This window comes from Bombyx mandarina, chromosome 03, assembly GCF_030267445.1.
Source record: "Bombyx mandarina strain Sakado chromosome 03, ASM3026744v2".
NCBI classification, from domain to species: Eukaryota; Metazoa; Arthropoda; class Insecta; order Lepidoptera; family Bombycidae; genus Bombyx; species Bombyx mandarina.
The window spans coordinates 6983458-7007185 of NC_143210.1; the positions used below are offsets into that span (position 1 = coordinate 6983458).

The 23728-nt window shown below is 37.4% G+C and overlaps 2 protein-coding genes across 2 annotated transcripts; both read right to left on the reverse strand.

Annotated features, from left to right (window-relative positions):
* Positions 1–1368: 1368 nt before the first annotated feature.
* LOC114239567 (arylphorin subunit alpha) lies at positions 1369–6431 on the reverse strand. Its single transcript, XM_089739825.1, has 5 exons — positions 6280–6431; positions 5181–5314; positions 3684–4514; positions 3437–3603; positions 1369–2367 (listed from the first exon to the last, which is right to left on the reverse strand). Exons 1-5 carry the CDS (start codon positions 6356–6358, stop codon positions 1488–1490), a joined length of 2091 nt encoding a protein of 696 aa, XP_089595951.1. The 5' UTR covers positions 6359–6431; the 3' UTR covers positions 1369–1487.
* Positions 6432–16957: 10526 nt separating this feature from the next.
* LOC114239615 (acidic juvenile hormone-suppressible protein 1) lies at positions 16958–23414 on the reverse strand. The gene is given in 10 exon segments (XM_089738706.1): positions 16958–17745; positions 18070–18249; positions 18906–19106; positions 19773–19897; positions 19942–20079; positions 20157–20314; positions 20755–20980; positions 20982–21548; positions 22340–22508; positions 23296–23414. Coding segments are annotated over 10 exon segments (2124 nt in total). The 5' UTR covers positions 23384–23414; the 3' UTR covers positions 16958–17473.
* Positions 23415–23728: the final 314 nt, after the last annotated feature.

Genomic DNA, 23728 nt, shown 5'->3' on the forward strand with positions numbered 1-23728 from the left:
GTGTGGTGGTCGACGCTCCGCTTGGATCGTCTGATCACTGCCTTATCCGTGCTGCCACACCACTCTCTCGTCCTAGTCGTCGAACGACGACCGGGTATCGAAGAGTTTAGCAGTATATGTCAGCAGATTGGGATGGATTGCGTGAATTTTACGCATCCTACCCATGGGGGCGGTTCTGCTTTTCCTCTGCTGATCCTGACGTCTGTGCAGACCGTCTTAAAGACGTGGTGCTCCAGGGGATGGAATTATTTATTCCCTCCTCTGAAGTGCCCGTTGGGGGTCGCAGTAGACCCTGGTATAACAATGCCAGCAGGGATGCTGCACACCTCAAGCGGTCCGTATACGTGGCATGGAATGATGCCAGGAGACGTCGGGATCCTAACATCTCAGAGGAAAGGCGGGAATATTACGCCGCTTCCAGGTCCTACAAGAAGGTTATTGCCAGGGCAAAGTCGGAGCACGTTGCTAGAATTGGCGAGCGACTGAAGAGCTATCCCTCTGGGAGCCATGCTTTTTGGTCGCTCGCCAAAGCTGCAGAAGGAAACTTTTGCAGGTCTAGTCTCCCACCACTACGCAAGTTCGATGAAAGTCTGGCCCATAATGCGAAAGAGAAGGCTGACCTTTTGGTCAAACTCTTCGCCTCGAACTTGACTGTGGACGACGGGGGTGCCACACCACCCAGCATCTCCCGGTGTGATAGTTCCCTGCCGGAGATCTGCTGCACGCAATGTGCAGTCAGACGGGAACTCCGACTCCTGGACGTCCATAAGTCGAGTGGGCCAGACGGTATCCCTGCAGTGGTTCTGAAAACTTGTACCCCTGAGCTGACGCCTGCGCTAACGCGTTTGTATCGCCTCTCTTATTGCACTAACAGGGTTCCGTCTTCTTGGATGGGCGGAGCATCACGGTCGTTGTAGACGGTGACTGTTCTGATACCATGACCATTAACACTGGCGTTCCACAAGGTTCGGTGCTCTCCCCCACGCCTTTCATCCTGTATATCAATGACATGCTGTCTATTGATGGCATGCATTGCTATGCGGATGACAGCACGGGGGATGCGCGATATATCGGCCATCAGAGTCTCTTTCGGAGCGTGGTGCAAGAGAGACGATCAAAACATGTGTCTGAAGTGGAGAACTCTGTGGGGCGAGTCTCCAAATGGGGTCAACCCGTTAAAGACACAAGTTTGCGCGTTCACTGCGAAGAAGGACCCCTTTGTCATGGCGCCGCAATTCCAAGGAGTATCCCTGCAACCTTCCGAGAGTATCGGGATACTTGGGTCGACATTTCGAGCGACGTCCAGTTTCAGAGTCATTTGGAAGGCAAAGCCAAGTTGGCCAACAATAAAAAAAAATAAAAAAAAAATGTAGATATTTTTAGTTTTTATTAATATATGACATTAGTAACAGTTTTTACATATTCACATGAGATTCTACTGTTATATACATATAGTTTGAGTTCGCTTACTTTTTCCTATGAGAGCATTATAGTTGCGCTTTATCTGGTGTATAGTGAGGAATGTTAAATAGATAGGGGAATAGTTCTCCTTCATGGTAGACCAGGACCTTCTTGAAGAACATGTTAGGTTGTTTGAAGTACTGAGGAAGAACGGGGCGATCGAATGGATAACCGAATGGTTTGTTGTCCGGAACAACAGACTTGAATGGCTCTGACTCCTTAGGTGTCGGTTCATACGGATAGACGAATACAAACAGCTGGAAGGGGAATCCATCGTATGTACCCTTAGGCAGCATCAGCCTTGAAGGCATAGTGTCCGAGGAGTTGAACATGTCAGTAGGAATCTTTCCTTGGTCCAAGAGCTTGTAGATTTCGGCCATCGGTAAAGAGTCTTCTTTGAAGAATGCAAAGTCAGTAGATGAACGCGTTATCTGAGACTGGCCAGGGTTAACCTTTTGCACGAACCAGTCAAGCTCGTAGAAGTTCATCCAGTTATCTTCTAGGCTGAAGGGAAAGCCGTTCTCATCGTATTTAGGTCCAAGGAACATCTTGACGACGGCGTTAGTGGCAACATCAGATTTAATATCAATTGTCACAGTGAACGGCTTGTGGTTAAGACGTGGTTGACGGACCTTGTAACCGTGAGGAGAGCTCTTGAGTTCTTCTTTACTGAAGTAGACAGTGTTGAAGGCATCGAAGTCGAAATGGTCAAAGAATGTGACCATTTTGTCGACTTTGACGTCGGAAATTTTCAGACCAACGAAGTGAAGAGCTTCTTGTGTGTATGGTACCTGGTACTGTTTAAATTCGATGATGTATTGAACAATTCTTTTATAGAGCTGGTAGAAGGCTGGATCCCTGGCCGAAGTTTGGTAGAAGTCAAGAGCACTAGGAATAAATGTGTACCTGGAAAAATAAGGGCTTGTTTATATTTTGAGATGACTAATACCGAAATAAATTTAAGTGTTCATGGTCTAATGGCTAAGATATTCGTTGTATTCATATTCAGCGATTCAAAGGTGTCTCAATCCCTTTAACAGGTATCTGTTTTACAAACAACAAACGCGTACTTAGCAGGCTTAAACGACTTCCAGGATGTTTCAATACCATCGGATTATTAAAATTAAGCCCGCCAAGTATACGAATTTGCGTAATTACTGCCGGCAATGCATATTGTGAGTCTGGGTTCAGTGCCGGTGAGTATTCCTGTCATCATGCGTCCTTCTTTGAAGGGTGAAACACCGATTTTTTAATCAAGTTGAGGCCTCGTGTAGTGTTTTCTTCGATTTTCGTGAGACATGATTAAAACTACTTTTACGGTCGACTCAGTTCAGACGTCAGATGAGTGGTCCGCGGCTGTGAAAGCTGTTAAATATTCGAAACATCGGAAATCGTATGATGACAATAGACGCACTATACGAGAATACTAAACTTTGCTTTCATTAGGCCTCGTGTATATGGTGATGTTCAGGTTACGATTGCGATTTTCAATCTTATGTATCTATACCAATATTAAAAAGCTGAAGAGTTTTTTTGTTTGAACGCGCTAATCTCAGGAACTACTGGTCCGATTTGAAAAATTATTTCAGTGTTAGATAGCCCATTTATTGAGAAAGGCTATAGGCTATATAACATCACGCTAAAACCAATATGAGCGGAGCACCAATAAAGAATGTTTCAAAATCGGGGATTTTTTCCCTTTTGAGAGCTTCCGCTGCGTGCGTTGCAGAAACGGTTAAAGTTTCGCTAATATAATGTATGACAGAATTGTTCCCCTTTAAAAGATCTAAAAAAAGTCTGCGAAAAAATGTTAAGGTTGGCTCACTATAACCCTTTTTATGCTAAGCATTTTTTTTCTAAAATAAAGCATAATTTGTGAATTATTCCACGCGGACGAAGTCGCGAGCAAAAGCTAGTGTACATGTAAATGAAAAACCATAAAATTGATATTCTTTAAGGGTGCCGTTAAACTTACTGGTTGAAAGGCTTAGGAGCAGCACCAAGTACGCGGCGAGCGTTAACCTCGTAAGAACGCTGGTAGAATTGGAGGAAGTCTTCTTCGAATAGATCGGCGTTCGTCTGCCAGTAGTTGCCCACAAAGTTGACTGCTTTGCTACTGTGCAGATCAATTTCTTTGTCGAACTGAAATGACACAGAAAAGTCAATATGTGTGCTGTTGTCAAAGCCAATCGTAGAATTGCTTAGAGCTCAATAATACTCACGGCCTTGAAGTGACCTTGCTGGAGGTATTGGAAGAATGTCTTCTCATAAATGTCGAGGAAGCGAATTTCTTCGTAGTTCTTCTCAGTGTGCAACTCGTAGTCATTGCTTCTTTGGGCAAATGGATAGTAAAAGCAGTTGAAAGGCGGGAGGTAGCCAGTTCGAAGAGGCGAGTACCAGGAAAACTCAGGGATTTTACCCAATCCATTGGTAAGACGCTCCATGTAGTAGCGAGCTAACAGCTGCTGGTAGAAGAAGAAGTAGATTTCCCCACGACGTTCCTTGAAAGCTCCGTATTTACCAGAGTTCCACCAGAACGGTAAGTGTGAGTGGAAATAGTAATAATAAGCATTTAGGCCAACATCTTCAGTTAAGTAAGCAATTCTGTCTTCGTTGTTGGGGTAAGTCAGAGAATTGGAATAGTTGGCGTACACTACGAATTGTTCGTTTTCTTTGATAATTCCGTAATTATAACATATTTTCTCGTCAAGGCAACCATCCATCATCTTAACGTAGTCCATTTTATTTTTAACTTCCATGTTGACAAAATATTGAGGATAAGCTTCGTATGGAGCAGGTAGAACGAAGCTGGCGGTGTCGGAGCGCTGGATAATAGCTATGTAGTAGGCGTATAAGAACATTCCCTGGTTCATGTAGACTCTGGCGTAGCATGCTGTTTTGTAGAAACATTCAAAATCTTTGGCATAATAGAACAGCTTGAACAGCGCGATGGCTTCTTCCCTCATTTTTTCGTAAAAGATCGAGAATTCCAAATTCTTGGGAAGGAATCCGACCTTGTACATCATCATGAAATTTTCGTAGGCTTTCATGTTCTACAAACCACATAATGTGATTAAAAAAACAAGTTTATTGCAAGACAAAGTTACACTAATGCATTTGAAACTTAGAATTAATTTGTCAAGTTTTAATTTACACTAAGAGTTAAAAATTGTATTTGAAATATAAATGAGCAATTAAAGTTTATAAGTAAATAGGTCATTAATTATTATTTTTCTTCTGTTCATCATAGCGATATTCTCTTGATTTTTTGATAATAAGTTATTCCGCTAGCTTTAATGTTATCATTTAAAAAAAATCAGAAATAGCTCTTTTTCTCAAAACAACTATGCCAAAACAACAAGGGAAAATGAATTACATGAAATGAATGTAAATTTTCTTTTTTTTTTTTTATTGCTTAGATGGGTGGACGAGCTCGCAACCCACCTGATGTTAAGTGGTTACTGGAGCCCATAGACATCCACAACGTAAATGTGCCACCCACCTTGAGATATAAGTTCTAAGGTCTCAAGTTAGTTACAACGGCTGCCCCACCCTTCAAACTGAAACGCTTTACTGGTTCACGGCAGAAATAGGCAGGGTGGTGGTACCCACCCGCGCGGACTCACAAGAGGTCCTACCACCAGTAAATCTTGAGGTGTCAGTTATTATGATCGAATTTCAATCATTGCGCGATCATTAGACTCTCTAAAACGACTTACTGTGTAGCAGTCCTTGCTGGCCTCGATGTTGAAGTCCTGGGCGACTTTGTAGTACTCAGCTTCATAGTTGATCTCGTTAACATTGTAGAAAAGAGACAAAATCTTCTTTTGCTTTTCGACGAACGCAGCGTCAACTAAAAACAATACGTACAGTTAATCAAAACGTTTTAAGCTTTCGCCGCTTACACAAATTCTTATTTAACGCGCTCTTACCACGATGATCTTATTTCATGAGTTCTCTAGTTTCTAAATTATGGTATGAGTAAAGTTATTTAAATGATATTGATGATGATTAATTAATGATACCAGTGCGCTCGTACCAAGCGATACGACCATGCCGGTGCTCAAATCCCGCATGCGGATTTTATTTTCGTCTAAGGAAATACGTACTTAACGCATTTTTACGAACGACGTCCACCATAAGAGAATATAACGTCGTGTAATAAATAATAAGTAAAAGCCGCAAAACTTGTGTGTTTGCGTGATTACTGATTGTGTGATTCGCATATTGGTAGCCCGCACGGAATGTTTCCACTAACTGCCTATATTATATTCAAATAATTTATTTATACTGAAACGTTATTAAAACATCCCTGAAAGATCCCTGGTAACCCACTGTGGAGTAACAGAGTGTATCAGATAGTATGGATAAGCTACGTTCCGGTGGAAGGCGGTGCGATTGCAGAAACAAGATGATGGGATCATCTCAAACAGTTCCTCAGAGCACGCTCCATAGAACATACGGTACAGAACACAGAACAGAAGTCCATCCGTAGACCCAGAGGCCCCAAACAGATCAGATCAGTACAGGTTTTACGTCGACAAGTAATAAAGTAAGAATTTCGCAAATGTAGTTAAAGACAATTCAATATATACATATTATTAAGGATAACCCAAAAACTACTGGTCAGATCTGGATAAAAGTTAAATGACACCATGGGAATAGGACACGAGAAGCATTAGCTTTTGCATAAAAAAAAAACAATCAAAATAATATGTTCACCTAGAAAATCTTTCTGAAACACATAAATAAAATACAATCGAATTGATAACCTCCTTATTTTTTGGAAGTCGGTAAAAAATACAAAGCAATATTTACCCGGTGTCGTTTTGAATTCAGGTACGGTGCTACTGAGAGCGAGGGCAACAAGCCCCGCTAAAATCAAGACAGTCTTCATGGTCTGAGCCGTAGAAGCGAACTGTACCCCGAAAGTCTATTCTTCATTATTTATACTAGTTATAGCCTTATCTGCAAAATGCATGTCTTGGCAACCAAACATTTCGTAATACCGCCTTATCATTAGGTCATAACCCTCTCAAACTTTCTGTCTCATTAGTTATAAAATATAAGTAAGCTTTTTTTAATTAGCCGACTAACAGGCAAACAAGACATGCACAATGATCAAACTTCATCAACTCTATCGTACTGGAGTGTTCGTAGTTGTTTTCACTAAATTATTTCATGACAGTCGAAGCACAGCCTACAGAACAAACCTAGCTATAAATTTAGCTAAAAAAATACCGCAGGAAAAAAATATGACATGTTTTAAGACTTTGGAATCTGCTTCCAATTTAAATTAATTAGTAAGACAAAGGAGTCACACTCTTGCAATTACAATTATTACAAATCTATTAATACAACAACTAGATTATACCCATCAAAAGACGTTAACGTTTCAATTATTAACATATTCAATTTGGTGCATCAAAATTTACAAGGGATGATGGGTAAAGAGCTAGAAATTGAAATGTTTTTAAATATGCATAATATTAATGTATTCTGTGTCACTGAGCACTGGTTTAGAAACTATGAATTATTGTTTAATTTTAATGATCACCAGTTGTCAAGTTCCTTCTGCAGAGAGAACGCTATTCGCGGTGGCTCACTGATTCTCGTTAGTAAATGTTTGTGCCGATGAGTAGGTTACATAAGATACGAAATTCTTTCGGGTGTTTGTCTGTGCGCCTGTACAACAAAATCCCACAAGATGTTCAGAACCTACATATACATAGATTTAAGAAAACTGTTAAAGAACATCTGTGCAATAAAGCTTACTATAAAGTCAATGATTATCTAGAAGATTGCACAAAGTGGGAATGAGTTGCTCGCTCCGGGAATTTCAATATTGTAAAATTGTTATGTTATAATTACTTATTGTAATATGAATATTTAAAAAAAAAAAAAAAAATAAAATAAAAATAAAAATCTAATATTTAAAAAAAAAAAAAACATGCCCGCTGAGTTTCTTGCCAATTCTTCTCAGGACGGAGGCTAATTCTTGTGAATTGGCGGTAATTCTTTTGACGTTCAACAAGTATGTACTTTCATTTATGTTGAATAAAACTTTTTTGATTTGATTTGATTTCATTTGATTTGATTTGAAATGTAAGGAACGAAAGGATGTAGTGGCCCTCTCTGTTGAGAGAATTATTGAAATTTCCTGTGTTGAGCTTGAGCACCTCATTGTTGTCTGCGTCTACAGACCTCCTGATGCGTTATATGATTCTTTTGAAAATATTTTGGAAAATGTATTGCTAAAGCTTTCTGTCTCTAATAAACAAATTTTTGTATGTGGTGATTTTAATATTAATCTTTTAGAAAACACAAATGCCACTATTAGATTCAGAACACTGTTAAAGTCATTTATCCTCCCAAACTTATTTTTAGAGCCTACTAGGACAACAACCACATCGGCAACATGTTTAGATAACATATTTACAAATGTAACACCGATTAACAAAAAAATTATTAATCAGTTAACATCAGACCATAGTGGACAATTTGTGTCTTTTGAATCTAATATGAATTCTAAAGATAAAAATACTCTTGTGATTGTTCCTATTAATAAAAAACTAATTGAGAAGTTTAGAAATAATATTAAGTAAGAACATTCAGAAATTATTTATAACAAAAACCCAAATTTGTCATACCAGAATATGTTTGAGAGAATTAATTTGGTCTTTACTGATGTATTTATTCCTAAAACTGTAACATTAAAAAACAAAACAGTTTTCAGCGAGTGGGCCACCACCGGAGTGTACAAAAGTAGAAAAAAGTTATATGATCTGTACTCTGAAAAAGCTTATAATAATGATGAAACATTTCATCAATATGTCAGGAACTATTCAAAACTATTTAGAAAAGTTTGTTTAGCGGCAAAATCTTTACATTTAAGTGAATTAATAAAAAATGCCCCTGACAAGATAAAGATGACTTGGGACATCATTGGTAGAGAAAGTGGAAAAGTCAGAAATAGCCACCAAGAATTCTCATTAAAAATAGATGATAAATTGGTAACTAGTCATGAAGATGTGGCTAATGCTTTTGAAAAGTTTTTCTCTGACATTCCAGTTTCAACTACCACTTCTCTAAATTCATCCCCCACAGCAGCTGAAATATTATTGCATAAACATGTCAACAAATGTAATGAAATTTTTAAATTTAAGGAAATTAATTCAAGCAATATAATAAAAAGTTTTAATAGCCTTAATGTAAAAAATACAGCTGACTTGTGGGGAATATCAGTAAAGGTTTTGAAGTCTGTAATAGACATTATTGCTCCTCATCTTGCTAGTATTTTTAATGATTGTATTAGGTGTGGTGTATTTCCTGACTTAATGAAACATAGTAAAGTGATTCCTCTTTTTAAATCCGGTAGTACTGATGACCCCTCTAACTATAGACCTATTTCAGTACTCCCTACGTTGAGTAAAATCTTTGAAAAAATTATTTTGACACAACTTTTAGAACATTTTAATTCAAATAACCTGCTTCATAATAAACAATTCGGGTTTACCAGGGGTCGCTCTACAACTGATGCAGGTGCTTATCTAGTCAAAAATATTTTTAAATCTTGGGAGGAATCGCATGATTGTCTTGGAATTTTCTGTGACTTGTCCAAAGCATTTGACTGTGTTGAACATGAAACATTGGTGAGGAAACTACATCACTATGGTATTAGGGATGGTGCATTGGAACTTATTACTTCCTATTTATCAGGAAGGATACAAACAGTAGATGTGAAAGGTAATAGATCTTCAGGCACCTTGTTGAAAATGGGTGTACCTCAGGGTTCCATTTTGGGTCCTTTTTTATTTCTAATATATATAAACGATTTACCTAGTTTTATTGAGTCCCGACACGAGGTCGTATTATTCGCAGATGATACATCTTTATTATTTAAAATTAAACGACAATTACAAGTCTATGACGAAGTGAATGATGCGATTTCGTGTGTGGTTCATTGGTTCCGTATCAATAACCTATTATTGAATAGTAAGAAAACTAAATGTATTAAATTTACTTTAAAATGTATTAAACCATCTTTAAATGTGAGACAAGTGGATAGTGATGTAATTGTTTCTGAGGATACATTGGAGCTTGTCGAGTCAACCGTATTTCTTGGTATAACAGTGGACTCCAAACTGCAATGGGGACCTCATATTCATAAATTGGCGAGTAAGCTCAGCTCTGCAGCATACGCAGTAAAAAAAATTAGAATGTTAACAAACGCGGACACGGCTCGTTTAGTTTACTTTAGTTACTTCCACAGTGTCATATCCTATGGCATTTTGCTATGGGGCAATGCGGCCGATGTAGAAATGATATTTATTCTGCAGAAAAGAGCTATACGTGCTATTTATAACATGCACTCAAGGGAATCCCTGAGGAAGAAATTTAAAGAAATTAAAGTTCTCACTATGCCATCCCAGTACATTTTTGAAAATTTGATGTATGTTCGTAAACATATTGAGGAGTTTCCTAAAAAGTCGGACATACATAATAGAAATACTAGGAATAAACACAAGCTTGTTGTGCCGATGAGTAGGTTACATAAGATACGAAACTCATTCGGGTGTTTGTCTGTGCGCCTGTACAACAAAATCCCACAAGATGTTCAGAACCTACATATACATAGGTTTAAGAAAACTATTAAAGAACATCTGTGCAATAAAGCTTACTATAAAGTCAATGATTATCTAGAAGATTGCACAAAGTGGGAATGAGTTGCTCGCTCCGGGCATTTCAATATCGTAGTAATTGTTACGTTATAATACTCATTGTAAAAAATTCATATTTAAAAAAATAATAATCTAATATTAAAAAATAAATAAATAATAATTTCATATTTAAAAAAAAAAAAGACATGCCCGCTGAGTTTCTTGCCAATTCTTCTCAGGACGGAGGCTAGTTCTTGTGAATTGGCGGTAGTTCTTTTGACGTTCAACAAGTATGTACTTTCATTTATGTTGAATAAAATTTTTTTGATTTGATTTGATTTGATTTGATTTGAAAACGTCACGGGACCACAAAGTTAGGCACTAGCATCCTGCCTATTTATTTATTTATTTATTATTGCTTAGATGGGTGGACGAGCTCACAGTCCACCTGGTGTTAAGTGGTTACTGGAGCCTATAGACATCTACAACGTAAACGCGCCACACACCTTGAGATACCTTGAGATACCACCTTTGTGGTGGTATATTGAGATCTTAGAACTTATATCTCAAGATGGGTGGCGCATTTACGTTGTAGATGTCTATGGGCTCCAGTAACCACTTTACAACAGGTGGGCTGTGAGCTCGTCCAACCATATAAGCAAATAATAAATAAAAAAAAAACAAAAAAAAAAAAAAGGTGTATAAGTTCTAAGGTCTCAAGTATAGTTACAACGGCTGCCGGCTGCCTCACCCTTCAAACCGAAACGCATTACTGCTTCACGGCAGAAATAGGGCAGGGTGGTGGTACCTACGCGTGCGGACTCACAAGAGATCTTGCCACCAGTTTTTCTACTGCGAAGCTACGATGCATTTCCAGGCTAAAGGGTGAGGCAACGGTATACGTCTCTGGAGTCTGGTAACCAGCTAACGCCAGGAGATCCATGATCGCGGTCCTCCATCTGAGCAACAATAAAAGACTCCTTCACACCAAGACACTTCGGCTCTTTATTTGCTCTGTTATGGATATTCCACGCGGTGTGACCTAAAGAAATTGTTCAATATGATCACCGCCTCTTCTTTTTACCATAGCTCCACCAGAAAATGCAGCAAAGTCGACTTTTAGAGGTATCACTTATACAAGCACACGTTTACAATTATATTGTCGTCGTCGTGGCCTAAAGGATAAGACGTCTGGTGCATTCGTATCTAGCGATGCAACGGTGTTCGAATCTCGCAGGCGGGTACCAATTTTTCGAATGAAATAGGTACGTACTTAACGAATGTTCACGATTGACTTCCACGGTGGACGAATAACATCGTGTAATAAAAATCAAACCCGCAAAATTATATATTGCGTAATTACTGGTGGTAGGACCTCTTGTGAGTTCGCACGGGTAGGTACTACCGCCCCGCCTATTTCTGCCGTGAAGCAGTAATGCGTTTCGGTTTGAAGGGTGGGGCAGCCGTTGTAACTATACTGACACCTTAGAACTTATATCTCACGGTGTGTAGCGCATTTAAGTTGTAGATGTCTATGGGCTCCAGTAACCACTTAACACCAGGTGGGCTGTGAGCTCGTCAACACATCTAAGCAATAAAATATATATATTTTTTTTGTTTGCTTCATACCGTTCGGGTCTAGAAAGAGCTCCCTCAGCGACGTTTTCGAAGCGTTATGGCTAAATAAATAAATAAAAATTGTAATTTAATGTTTTTGAATAACTGGAAAATATCGAAATCGATAGAACCGAATGAAGATAACGGTGGATTTAATCTAGGTAGTTAAATAAAGCGATATTCAAATAAAATCAAATTTGTCTTTACAACAAAAGAAAGCCGAAAAAAAAAACTATACGTATACTACTGGTAGGCAAATATATAACATAACATTATTACAATACACTAGTATAAAAAAAACAATTACATTCCTAAAAATCCAGAAAATTTATTAAATGAAATCAATAATTATCGAGTTTTCTATCTTAATAAATTTACTCGAATCACTTTATTTTTCAAAATCGACACAATCTACTTGTTCATAGTGTGACAGTGGCTAGTGGATTAAAGGTCTCACAGCCCTGTGCCCAAAAAAATTTTTTTTTTTTGGAATACTCATTTTCTTCAAGGTGTTTAAGTGTTGATCGGCTTAAGATGAGATTTTTTGGCGGGAAAGCAAAGAGTGAAGTAGTGTGAATTGTTTTATTTTGTCTATTTAGTGTTTCTTCAGGTTTAAATGTGTAATAACGGTGGTTTATTAACTGTTTAATATCTGTAAAAGTGCACAAATGTGGGAAAATGAGGCAAAGCCGCTGAACGTAACTTCTCTGAATCCTCCAAAAAGTCCACTGAAAAAATCTCAGTAAATGACCACCATTTTACTGAGTTTATATTTCATCCCATATCATCTTATCTCATTTCATTTAATTTCATACCAATTGATTAAGTTTCCATCCTTTTTTTATTATTTATAAACTGTAAATAATTAAAACGGCGAATTATAGGACGAAAAAAAATTAATCTTCAATTTCCTCAATGTTGATTTTGGTTCAAATAATCAAGTTTGTTTCGAAATTTAAATGAACCTTTTATCTTTTTTAAATTAATGTTTTAAATTTAAATGGAATAACATGGAATATTGCAACTTTGTCAATCAGTAAAGATAAACAGTAAATATTATTGTATACGCGAACCTTATCAATTACATTGTTAATATGGCGATAACACCGAATTGAGATGGCGAAAAAATATTATGTAAGATGCATACCTAATTTAAAGATAACCTTTTAAACGGATGCAAGTACTCTTTTTTTAACCTACAGATAACTTTTGATTTGGAGACGCGTTCTCTTTCAATGCCATTACATTTCAAGGTGACATTGAGTCACGTTTTCTGAAATAAGCAGTTGAAATTTAGACGGAATACTTTTATGACATTAACACTTTCAAATTAAGTCTTATTATTGTAGTGATGTGAGGAGTGGGCGTCCTAAATAGACCCGGTCAACGTTCTCGTCGAACCCGTCGCTTGCAACGAAGGGCTCAGCGAAGAAATTAACCCACAGATAAAGCTCACTGAGTTTCTCGCGGGATCTTCTCAGTGAGTCGCGTTTCCGATCCGGTGGTTGATTCTGCGAAGCACTACTTTTACTAGAGCCAGTGTTAGCAACACTCCCGGCTTGACCCCCGTGAGCTCACCTACACGTCAAGGAGAAGCTGAAATAGCCTCTCGAGGCTATCAGCATAGGTAGGAAGAAAAAAAAAAAGACAACTCACTTGTCTTAAATTTAATAAAATATCCTCGTGCTTGCCTTATAATATTTTAAAATGGTTTTAATTTTCCGGATAGTGAAGTGTAACAGCTTCCTTTGACCTGATGTTTCATCAGGTTTCCGTTAAACGTCAAAGAATTATCAATTTTAGACAGATTAGTCATAGTAGGTACCTACTAGTACTACAAGAAGCCTGCTATATATATATTTTAATGATTAAACAGCCTACCGTATAAATTATACCAGCCCATCAATTAATTTTCATTCAATATAATATCACGCTAAGACCAATACGAGCGAAGCACTAATAAAGAATGTTTCAAAATCGTTTTTTTTTCTTTTTAGAGCTTCCGCTGCGTGCGCTGCGGAAACGGTTACAGTTTCGCTAAAATAATGTAGGTATTACAGAATTGCACCCCTTTCAAGTCCTAAAAAAGTCCGCGATAGCATAATAATATGTCTATATCTTAAGGTTAGCTCAGTATTACCTATTTTATGCTAACCAAATTTATTCTAATTCTAATTCCAATTCTAAATATAGATAAAAATGAATTGGTATTCGTTAGTTTCGCTAAAACTCGAGAACGGCTGGACCCATTTGGCTTATTTTGGTGTTGAATTATTTGTGGAAGTCCCAAGAAGGTTTAAAAGGTAGATAAATATGAAAATGCTCGAAATTATATAAAAATAACAATTTTGTTTTCCCTTTGATATGTCCCCCGTCGGAGGGATTCCTTTTGTTTGTTTTAAGTTTATTTTATAAAAAAGTTATCGATTGAGGCACTACGAAGTTTGCCGGGTCAGCTAGTTCTAAAATAAAGCATTATTTTTGAAGGTGTTTTTATAAAGATGATATTATGTAATCCTTATCTAAATAAATACGTTATTCATTACAAGTATTTAATAGATAGTAAATAAAAGAAATTTGCCCTTTACATCATTTCAATAATTTCAATGAGTATATTAGATGATATCACAGTTTTAAAATAACATCGCCGCAAATTAATGACCAAGCGCGTAATAAGGCGCCGGCCGGCTGGTGCGCGCGATACAGAATAAGTAGAATAACATTAAATACCCAAATCACTTCAAGATAGGCTTTGAAAATTGTAAGTTTTTCTCGATTTCTCTAGGAAATCCCATCGTTCTTCGGCGCGCACTGCGGTACCGTAGGTCTGGTGTAGCCGGTGTGGTGGAGCTCGATGGGGCTTAGTCAGTAGTTGGTTTTGCGGGGCGAGCGCCTCGCGCGCCTTTTTCAAGCCGTAGTCTCCCGCGAGGAATTCGGGGAGGTGGAGGTCCTTGGCCCTCCTCGTCCCCCTCTTCCTCTCAGGAGGCGCCGGAGTCCGAAATAACCCAGTTCGTTACCCCCCAGACCGGGTATCCGTAAATGGATTCCTTAGCGAAAGGATCCCATCGTCAGATCCTGATCATTACAGAACCATTCGGAAAGTCTAACCTTTCAAACAAAAAACAACAAAAAAAAGGGGTTTCAGAATCGATTCAAGCATTCTCGAGAAATCGGTTAATCGGTTTTGAAGTCAGTTAAAACGCGTGATTTCGATACCTTAAGTAGTTCTTTAACATTCTAATATTTAAAAATATTTTCACCTTGTACGTAAATGAAGTTGCGGGTAACATTTTGTGTTATCCCTAAGTAACTATTCCACGCGGACGAAGTCGCTGGCAAAAGCTAGTACTCTGATATGTATACTCATACCTTTTTTTTCTAACCTATTCGCCTATTATATTAAAAATAAAGAAAATAATTGAATCAGTGCTTATAACCTGCTCGCGTCTGGTCAGACTAAATAAATCAGAAAATTAATCTTAAGCATAATGACTTTAATTTGTTTTAAAAGAAAGAAAGAACATTACCTATCTGCTTAATTTTGTTTCTTTGTACATGCTTTCCCATACTGTTGATTTATTACGTGTATGTAAGATATTGTTAAGTAATTCATATAATAATTTCATATCAGGTAGGTACACTTTATTGTATAATAGATAAACATATTTTTTTCTCCACTGTTCAATAAAGTCCGTCCTCCCTCCCTGAGTAGACTACTCTATATTATTAATAATAGTGCACTACAACATACCTTTTTTTTGGTCAGGAGGAAATCGCCGGACTTCCGCCCTTTTCTGGGGATACTGGGCGGGGTGTGTCAGAGTCGAACTGACTAAAACCTCCTGTCGCTCAACAACCAACGTCCAAACCTCGCATGAGACAGAACTCATGACAAGGCAAAGGGGGGACAGTGAAACGTTTAGTGCGGAGCACATCTCTCCCATCACCCTCCCCCTTGGGACGCCGGACTGGCGGTCGTCGGCGCCACGACCACTAGCTCTCTCGGTCGGACTGTCTAGACTCGAAGCCCGCCTACAACATACCTAGCATCTTTTTCAGAAAGAATTTTGGATAAAAACGGTTTTATTGTGCAATAAAGTATACTTTCTTTCTCTCTCTAAATTATTGTACCCAATATGTATTATTAAATTCATAACCAGATTTGAAAAGTCAAAATAAATCTGTGGCGCCATCTACTGATTGCTATAATAACAGTAACAAAATATTTTGTAGTGGCGTTTAAAAATTGACTTAAAAAGTTTTTTAACTGGCCCGAGAGATGGCACTAAATTAAAATAAACTGATTCGCGAGTATAGGTGGCGCTACTATACGGACATAATAGCACTATTTTGTGTTTCAAAATTCTTAGATGATATTATACAATTATTGCACCTGATATTAAATGGTTACATTGTAATTTAAATAAAAACAATTGGAGCCCACAGATACCTTCCAAAGATTTATTATTCCTTAGAAAAATCAATTGGACACCGTTTATCTATGTATGGTTTCTTTTTTAAATAAGCTAAGTAGGTATGTACCTATCTACTAATGGACACGCAAAGTAAAATACATTAGGTTCCTCAGTAGTAACAGCAATAATTGCTGGTCGGCACTCACAGTATGCTGTTGTAAAAGATACCTACTCAAAGAGAACGGAATTATCTAGTGAAGATACGATATCAAATATTTGAAACTTTCATTACAATTAGAACAAAATAAAATTATATACATAATTAGCACAGCCAAAAACAAAATTTGGAGTTTTTTTTTACACAGCTAAAACAGTATTTCTCAAATTACTGTTTATCTTCTTTTCTATGAAATAAAACAATACGTTTTCACGAATTGACCTCTAATTTCACGGTAAGTATGTTGTATTTCATTGAAAATCAGCTATGTACACAACGAACACTGTTCAATAGTAGCGTTATAAGCTGCACTTTTGTTCTATTTTTGCTGAAATCACTTGGTAAAAGTCTAATTAATTGGGTTTATTTGAAATTAAAAGTATCCATATTCCATTACATAATATTATTTATAACTTTCTAATATTTTTTGTACTCTCAAAATTTTACCACAATTCACTGAAATATTATAAAGTAGCAGTCTCTAAATTCGGTATTTTTATTTAAAGCTTTCTAAAAATGAAAAATGGTTTTCCTAATCTGATAAGCTTTAAGAAAAATTTATTGAAAACTCAAAATAAAAAAAAAAATGTGTCGTGAATTATTTTTATTATTTCAGAACAGAAATTGGAAATTAAAATCATTAGTTTCGTTTCCCAATCCGATCCTCCAATTTTATTTTTAAAAAATCTTATTTGATATCATAGATAGGATTCTAAGAGAATGGGAGTTTGAATAAGAAACAATCGCTAAAACAAATAGTAATACATACATACTATGCTTTAATTAGTCGTTAGTTGCTGCATATTTGCAAAATTGCGTACAGCAAATGCGAAAAATCCATATCAAAGAGTTTTATTGACTGATTTACTACATTGAGGTTTATTTAAATGACAGTTATTTAAAAGACAATCATTCAAGCAAGTAAATTTCATTTATACATGCATAAAATAATGTAAAAAAACCGCATAACTTTATTAAATTTATGATTAAAATATTTCACATTCAAATATGTTTACTTATTTATTTAAAATTGAAGTTGCTTTCATATTTAATAACAATAACAATAATACACTAGACTACTAGATTTAACAATAATGAAAATCTTAAACTTCAGAAGAGTAAGGAACATTGATTTCCGGAGTTGGCTTGTGATAAATCAATACGTCTTGGAAATAAAAATTATGCAGGTTCTCAATCTGCCATGAATACAGTGGCCTATTAAGAGGATAGCCCAGTGGGTCTCCGGCCAGACGACGAGACCGAGAACCTGGTCCGCTGGACAACTCAGGATCGAAAGTACTTCCGAATGGAAGTCTGGGTGGCTTGTACTCCGTTACGTGAACCAGTAGCACATACGGCATACCGGCTAAGTGACCTATTAACAAATTTATAGTTTGAAACTAATCATAACCTAAAAATAAAAGTTTGACGTGGTGATGTTTTTTTTGATTACCTACACGGGTAGACGAAGCTCACAGTCCTGGTGTTAAGACGTCACCGAAACCCATACACATCAAGAATGTAATGCCACCAACCTACCTTGAGACATGAGTTCTAAATCACAGTTTTGCAGTACAACGACTGTCCCACCCTTCAAACCGAAACGCATTACTGCTTCGTGACAGAAGTAAGCCGGGTGGCGCTACATAGGTGTGCGATCTCGCATTAATAAAATTATTTGATATCGTACGTGCCTTACCTTTAGGTAGCACAAGATTGTGTGGAAATTTGATAATTTGCGTAGGATCAAAATGGTAATCTCCTGTCCCGTCTAAAGCCGCAACAGCTTCTCTGTAAACATCGCTTGCAGCCCTCAAATTATAGGTGTAATGAGGACTATCAGTCGACTCACGAACGATGACGTTTTCGCCTTCAGGTACTGAAATGGAAACGAAAATAATTGATTCATGAATTGAAATGAGAGCCTTCGTAGTTAAGTTGTTGTGTGTCTAGGGTCAGTCACGTCATCGCCGCCTAAAGGATAAGACAGCCGATGTAATCGAGCAATAGGAGTTCGAATCCCGCAGCCAAAGTGCTACTTCTCTTAGGGAATTAGCCAGCACGGGTATCTCCATTCCGCCTATTTTTGCCGCGAAACAGTAATGCGTTCCGGTTCCAGGGTTGGGACAAAAGAAGTAAATATATACATGTGTTTATAAAAAAAAATTCACTAACGTTAACAAGTTTACGTAATTACTAATGGCATGAGATATTATGTATGTATTTGCACGGGTTGTGTAACCACTCCTCTTTCTCTCAATTAGAAGGGTGGTACAGTTAAAATGCAATATAATAGGCATGGCCACCTCGTTTTTTCTTTCTACTGAAGTGCCCATCTGGGAAGCGGTTACCGGGGTTCACAGCCACCACATCTATAATTCTACTCGTGATATCTTTGAGGTCTCTTAACCAAATAACAACCTCTTAATAATCTTAATGATATTTTTGTGAACAATCCGTAACACATTTTTGAAAATATACATACATATAAGAAAAAATCTGTTTTTTTTTTGATATGACACCAAATATACGTGCGGTCGTAGATAAATTCGTCCAACAAAAAAAAGTTTTCAACGTTTTCGTGGAGTGGTATTTTAAATTTTCTGCTATGATATTTTGGGCCCAAAAAGAATCTGACGGCAACTGAATTCTTCACACGAACTCTCACATTAAACTTCTTGTGGTTCAGCCTTGGATGCTGAACAAGAACGTTCACTTCATCTGGGAAAATGTTTGCTATAAAAATACATTTTATACAGTAAACAAATAACGTATCCAAAAGACAACACAAATATGCATTTTATTCCATACTAGCTGACTCCGCAGCCATGCATCAGCCCGCTGAGTTTCTCGCCGGATCTTCTCAGTGGGTCGCGATTCTGATCCGGTAGTAGATTCATTCGCGAAGCAATTGCTCTTGAGTTGTTAGGTCTGCTTCGGAGGCGCTCAGGCAGTTGTTAGCAAATCCCACCCCTCCTGGCTGAGCCTTTGCTCGCCCTCCTGTCCTGGTGAAGCTGGAAAGGCCTCCGGGCCACCAGTAATCTTTCAATCATAAAAAAAAAAAAACAAAAAAAAAAAAACTTCGTAGTGCATCAATCGATATATAAAAGACCTAAACTTTTTATAAAATAAACATAAAACAAACAAAAGGAATCCGTCTGACGGGGGACACATCAAAGGAAAACGAAAAATTTTATTTTTATATAATTCCGAGAATTTTCATATTTACATGTATTTTCTTTTAAACCATCTCTGGACTTCCACATATTTGTGGAATTATTATTCAAGACCAAAATTAGCCAAATCGGTCCAGCCGTTCTCGAGTTTTAGCGAGAATAACGAACAGCAATTCATTTATATATATATAGATATAGAAGATTAACTTGATAAGTATCTATTCACTCTTGCATTTATTTGATCTGTAAAGACCCGCACTAATATTCGTGTAGGTATTTTCGAAATATGTGATAAATTTGTCAACTTCGACATTTTCGATTACCACTGAAGATAAGGCCAATTCTTCACGTGTTTATGCACGTGAAGAATTCCTCTTTATTGAGGAACTCCTTATGGAGGAAGTTGTTCTTGCCAAAGCTTAAACAAGTTAAGGACCCGTTTCCAGATCATATAAAATGCAGGATCACGGAGTGCTGTTTGACCATGCTCCAGGACTGAAGGGATGACAAGAGGTACACAGCTGAGAAAGTAGATTAATTTTAAATTAATTCGAACACAAATTCAAGAACTTAAATGCATATTTTCGTAATAATTACCTTTCCACTATAATCGTTTTTATGTGCCAATGAATTTCCAAGAATGGACTTCCATAGTGTGATAAAGTCTTTGTAATAGCGACCATTTGGAGAATCAACACCAGCTTCAATGATACGTCCGATTATATCGACAGCCTCGGGAATTCTTAAATTAATTTTTTCACCAGATTCCTGTCAATAATTTTCAAATATAGAACAGGCTATGTGGTGACGGTAGAAAAGAACACCACGCTATCTCTTCCCTTGGTTTTCGTAAAAACGACTAAGAAGGTCACCGAGGTATGGACAGCAGCATTTTTTGGGGCTGTATCAACATACTGCGATCTCTAACGGACATTGACTGGTGTACAGGAAGTCTAAATGAACTGTTGCCATAATCCTGTTCTTGCCACGAAACAAGAAATCGTTCCATTTTGAAGAGTGGGACAGCTGTAGTGCAATACTATTGAGACTTCAACCCCCCATCCCACGGTGGGTGGGGGATTTACCTTATGTTGTTATGGGCCAAGAAAATACATGAATATCAAGTGGGCAGTGAGATCGACTGCCCATTAATAACAAAAAAAGTTAAAATGATATCGAATTAAAAAGAAAAAAGTTATTAAACTCACGTTAAAAATGAAACCATTTTCTATGGCATCACGTACACGTCGCTCATAATCCACGATCTTTTGAAGTTCATCTGCAAAATCGAACTGGTCCAGATGGAAGTTATCTGGACGGCTTGGGAAGGGTATACCGTTGTTGTATATCATGCTAGACTTATATCCCTCCTTCACTATGTGATGATCATGGTCTTCTATTTCAGAAAGGCCATTAGACAATCTCTCAAGATAACAAGAAAATAAATTCAAGGGAAGCAAGGTCTCCACCGAGCCACGAGGGATACAGCAAATTATAGTAATAATAAAATAAATTCAAGCCCTCGTCATGATTGTAGTGATGTAAAGGCTGATCATACATGTAATAAGGCCAAACAGTATCATTTTCCCTTATAACTATACTATTGTCAAATTTGAAAACAGCTTTACAGTCATCAAGTATACTATCTCCCAAGATATTAATTTTCTGTGCTAAGGTCATCACTTGTCCATTATTAAAGTACTCAGGCGACATCTCGTAAATAGGAGGAATAATGAATCCAGCTAAATCTCGACGGTGAATAACAGTCGTGGATAGCACATAGAGGAAGAGATCTTCATTAACACGATCTCTCACGTAAAGGGCTGCTTTGTAGAATGTATCGTAGTCTTTGGTAGAGTAAAGTATCCTAAACAAAATGATGGCTTCGTGTTTGTGTTTCTCTTCATGGACCGTAAATGGTAGATGACGAGAGATTAACCCGTTGTTTTTTAGTAAATTTGACCACTCGTTAACCGCACTTTGATCCTGTAACACAATATATCTAAAGCTTTATTCACTATAGTAAATTTAAATTTCTACTATAAATAATAATAAGTACATTTCAATTTCATACTGTTAGAGCTTAATACAGAGAAATATATATATACATAGATAGTAAGTATAGTAAATAATAGAAACTATACTATAATATATACCAATAAATATACTTCTTACTTACTTACTTCACTTATCAGCCCAGAGACGTCCACTGCTGGACATAGGCCTCCCCCAAGCCGCGCCACAAAGACCGGTCATGCGCTGCCTGCATCCAGCGGATCCCCGCGAACCTCAATAGATCGTCGGTCCATCTTGTGGGAGGCTTACCCACGCTACGTCTTCCGGCACGCGGTCGCCACTCAAGAACTTTCTGGCCCTAACGGCCATCCGTTCTACAAGCAATGTGTCCTGCCCACTACCACTTCAATATCGCAATCCTTTAGGCTATGTCGGTTAACATGGTTTTCCTACGAATCTCCTCATTTCTGATTTGATCTCGCAGGAAAATTCCGAGCATAGGCCTCTCCATTGCTCTTTGGGTGACCTTGAGCCTTCTGATAAGGCCCATTGTGAGCGACCACGTCTCAGTGCCATATGTCATCACTGGCAACATACACTGGTCAAAGACTTACGTCTTAAGACACTGTGGTATTTGTGATGAGAAGATTTTACGTAGTTTTCCGAACGCTGCTCATTCAAGCTGGATTCGACGATTGACCTCTTTTTCGAAGTTGGATCTACCTAGCTGGACAGTGTGTCCCAGGTAAATATATATAATATGTATAAGTATACTACAATATAATAATAGGTATAGATAATAGATACTTTACCTTAAACTGTTCAATGTTGTCTTGGATGTTCCAAGTTTTAAGAGCATTCTTAGACCCATTAATTCGTACTGGTTCACGAATGTGGAAAAATAGCTGCATAATCTGTACTTGCCTCTTAGCAAAGTCGTTTGGAGCTGTAATTATTAATGAATTTCAATTAATTATCGTACAGTTTATTTCTGCTTCTTTTTTTATTCACATCGTTGACTGTCGCCAATAAGACTTTCTGAACACGAATTTAAGACTATTAACTTTTCATGTGATAGTTAAATAAGGTGCGAATGAAATTTTAGGATAATTATTTTTATTTATTTATTTATTACGCTTCATGTAAAATTTACGTTGGCGAACTAAATGCCTGAGGCATTCTCTACCAGTCAACCAAAGGTAGTGCAGAGTAAATAGTGGTAGGTGCAATGAAATTTATATTCAATTACAAATACATTTTTATTGGTGGTAGGACCTCTTGTGAGTCCGCGCGGGTAGGTACCACCGCCCTGCCTATTTCTGCCGTGAAGCAGTAATGCGTTTCTGTCTGAAGGGTAGGGCAGCCGTTGTAACTATACTGAGATTTTAGAACTTATATCTCTAGGTGGGTGGCGCATTTGCGTTGTAGATGTCTATGGGCTCCAGTAACCACTTAACACCAGGTGGGCTGTGAACTCGTCCACCTATCTAAGCAATAAAAACAAACATACACAAAAAAGAACATATAAATTATAAATCGGGTTAACGTTTTCCTGGCCAATGAAGGTAAAGATAAGCCAAATGAAGTATTTTTTGATACAAATTGAGCATGTAAATCAGTAAAGTAAGCATTAATGAATTTCACATAGGACGTATTTTCAAATAAATAAATGTAAACCACGACATACAAATACTAAGAGCAGACAAAATAAGTCGATGGATAAGACTACTTACCGATTCGCTCCTTAGCAACTTTTCCCGTGGGATCGGCGAAGCTTCCGAAAACCAGGAGAGGGAAAACGGCTAACCAAAGACGAGCCATTTTTGTGAAATGCCAAGAACACTCGCTTTCACGTATTCATAAGTATTTTTTGTGGTCTCAAAAAAGCACTTATCACTACAGGTCAAACTTATCTGAAGCTACTTTATCTTGTACATAAACAAATCCAAGTTAAATTATATTATATCTAGTACATACGTCAGGTCAGAGAAAACATTATAATGCTTATATATGAATGTGGAAGGACATAGAGGAAGAGGTAGACCTAAGAAGAAATGGATGGATTGCGTGAGAGACGATATGGGTAAGAAGGGAGTGAGCGAAGAAATGGTATATGATAGAAGAGTATGGAAGGAGAAAACATGTTGCGCCGACCCCAGGTGACTG

Coding starts and splice junctions, on each gene's coding strand:
- LOC114239567 (XM_089739825.1), bottom strand. CDS start 6,358: ATGAAGACTGTCTTGATTTTAGCGGGGCTTGTTGCCCTCGCTCTCAGT. Junction 5,315..6,279: donor TGAATTCAAAACGACACCGG/GTAAATATTGCT, acceptor TATTGTTTTTAG/TTGACGCTGCGTTCGTCGAA. Junction 4,515..5,180: donor CCAGCAAGGACTGCTACACA/GTAAGTCGTTTT, acceptor TGTGGTTTGTAG/AACATGAAAGCCTACGAAAA.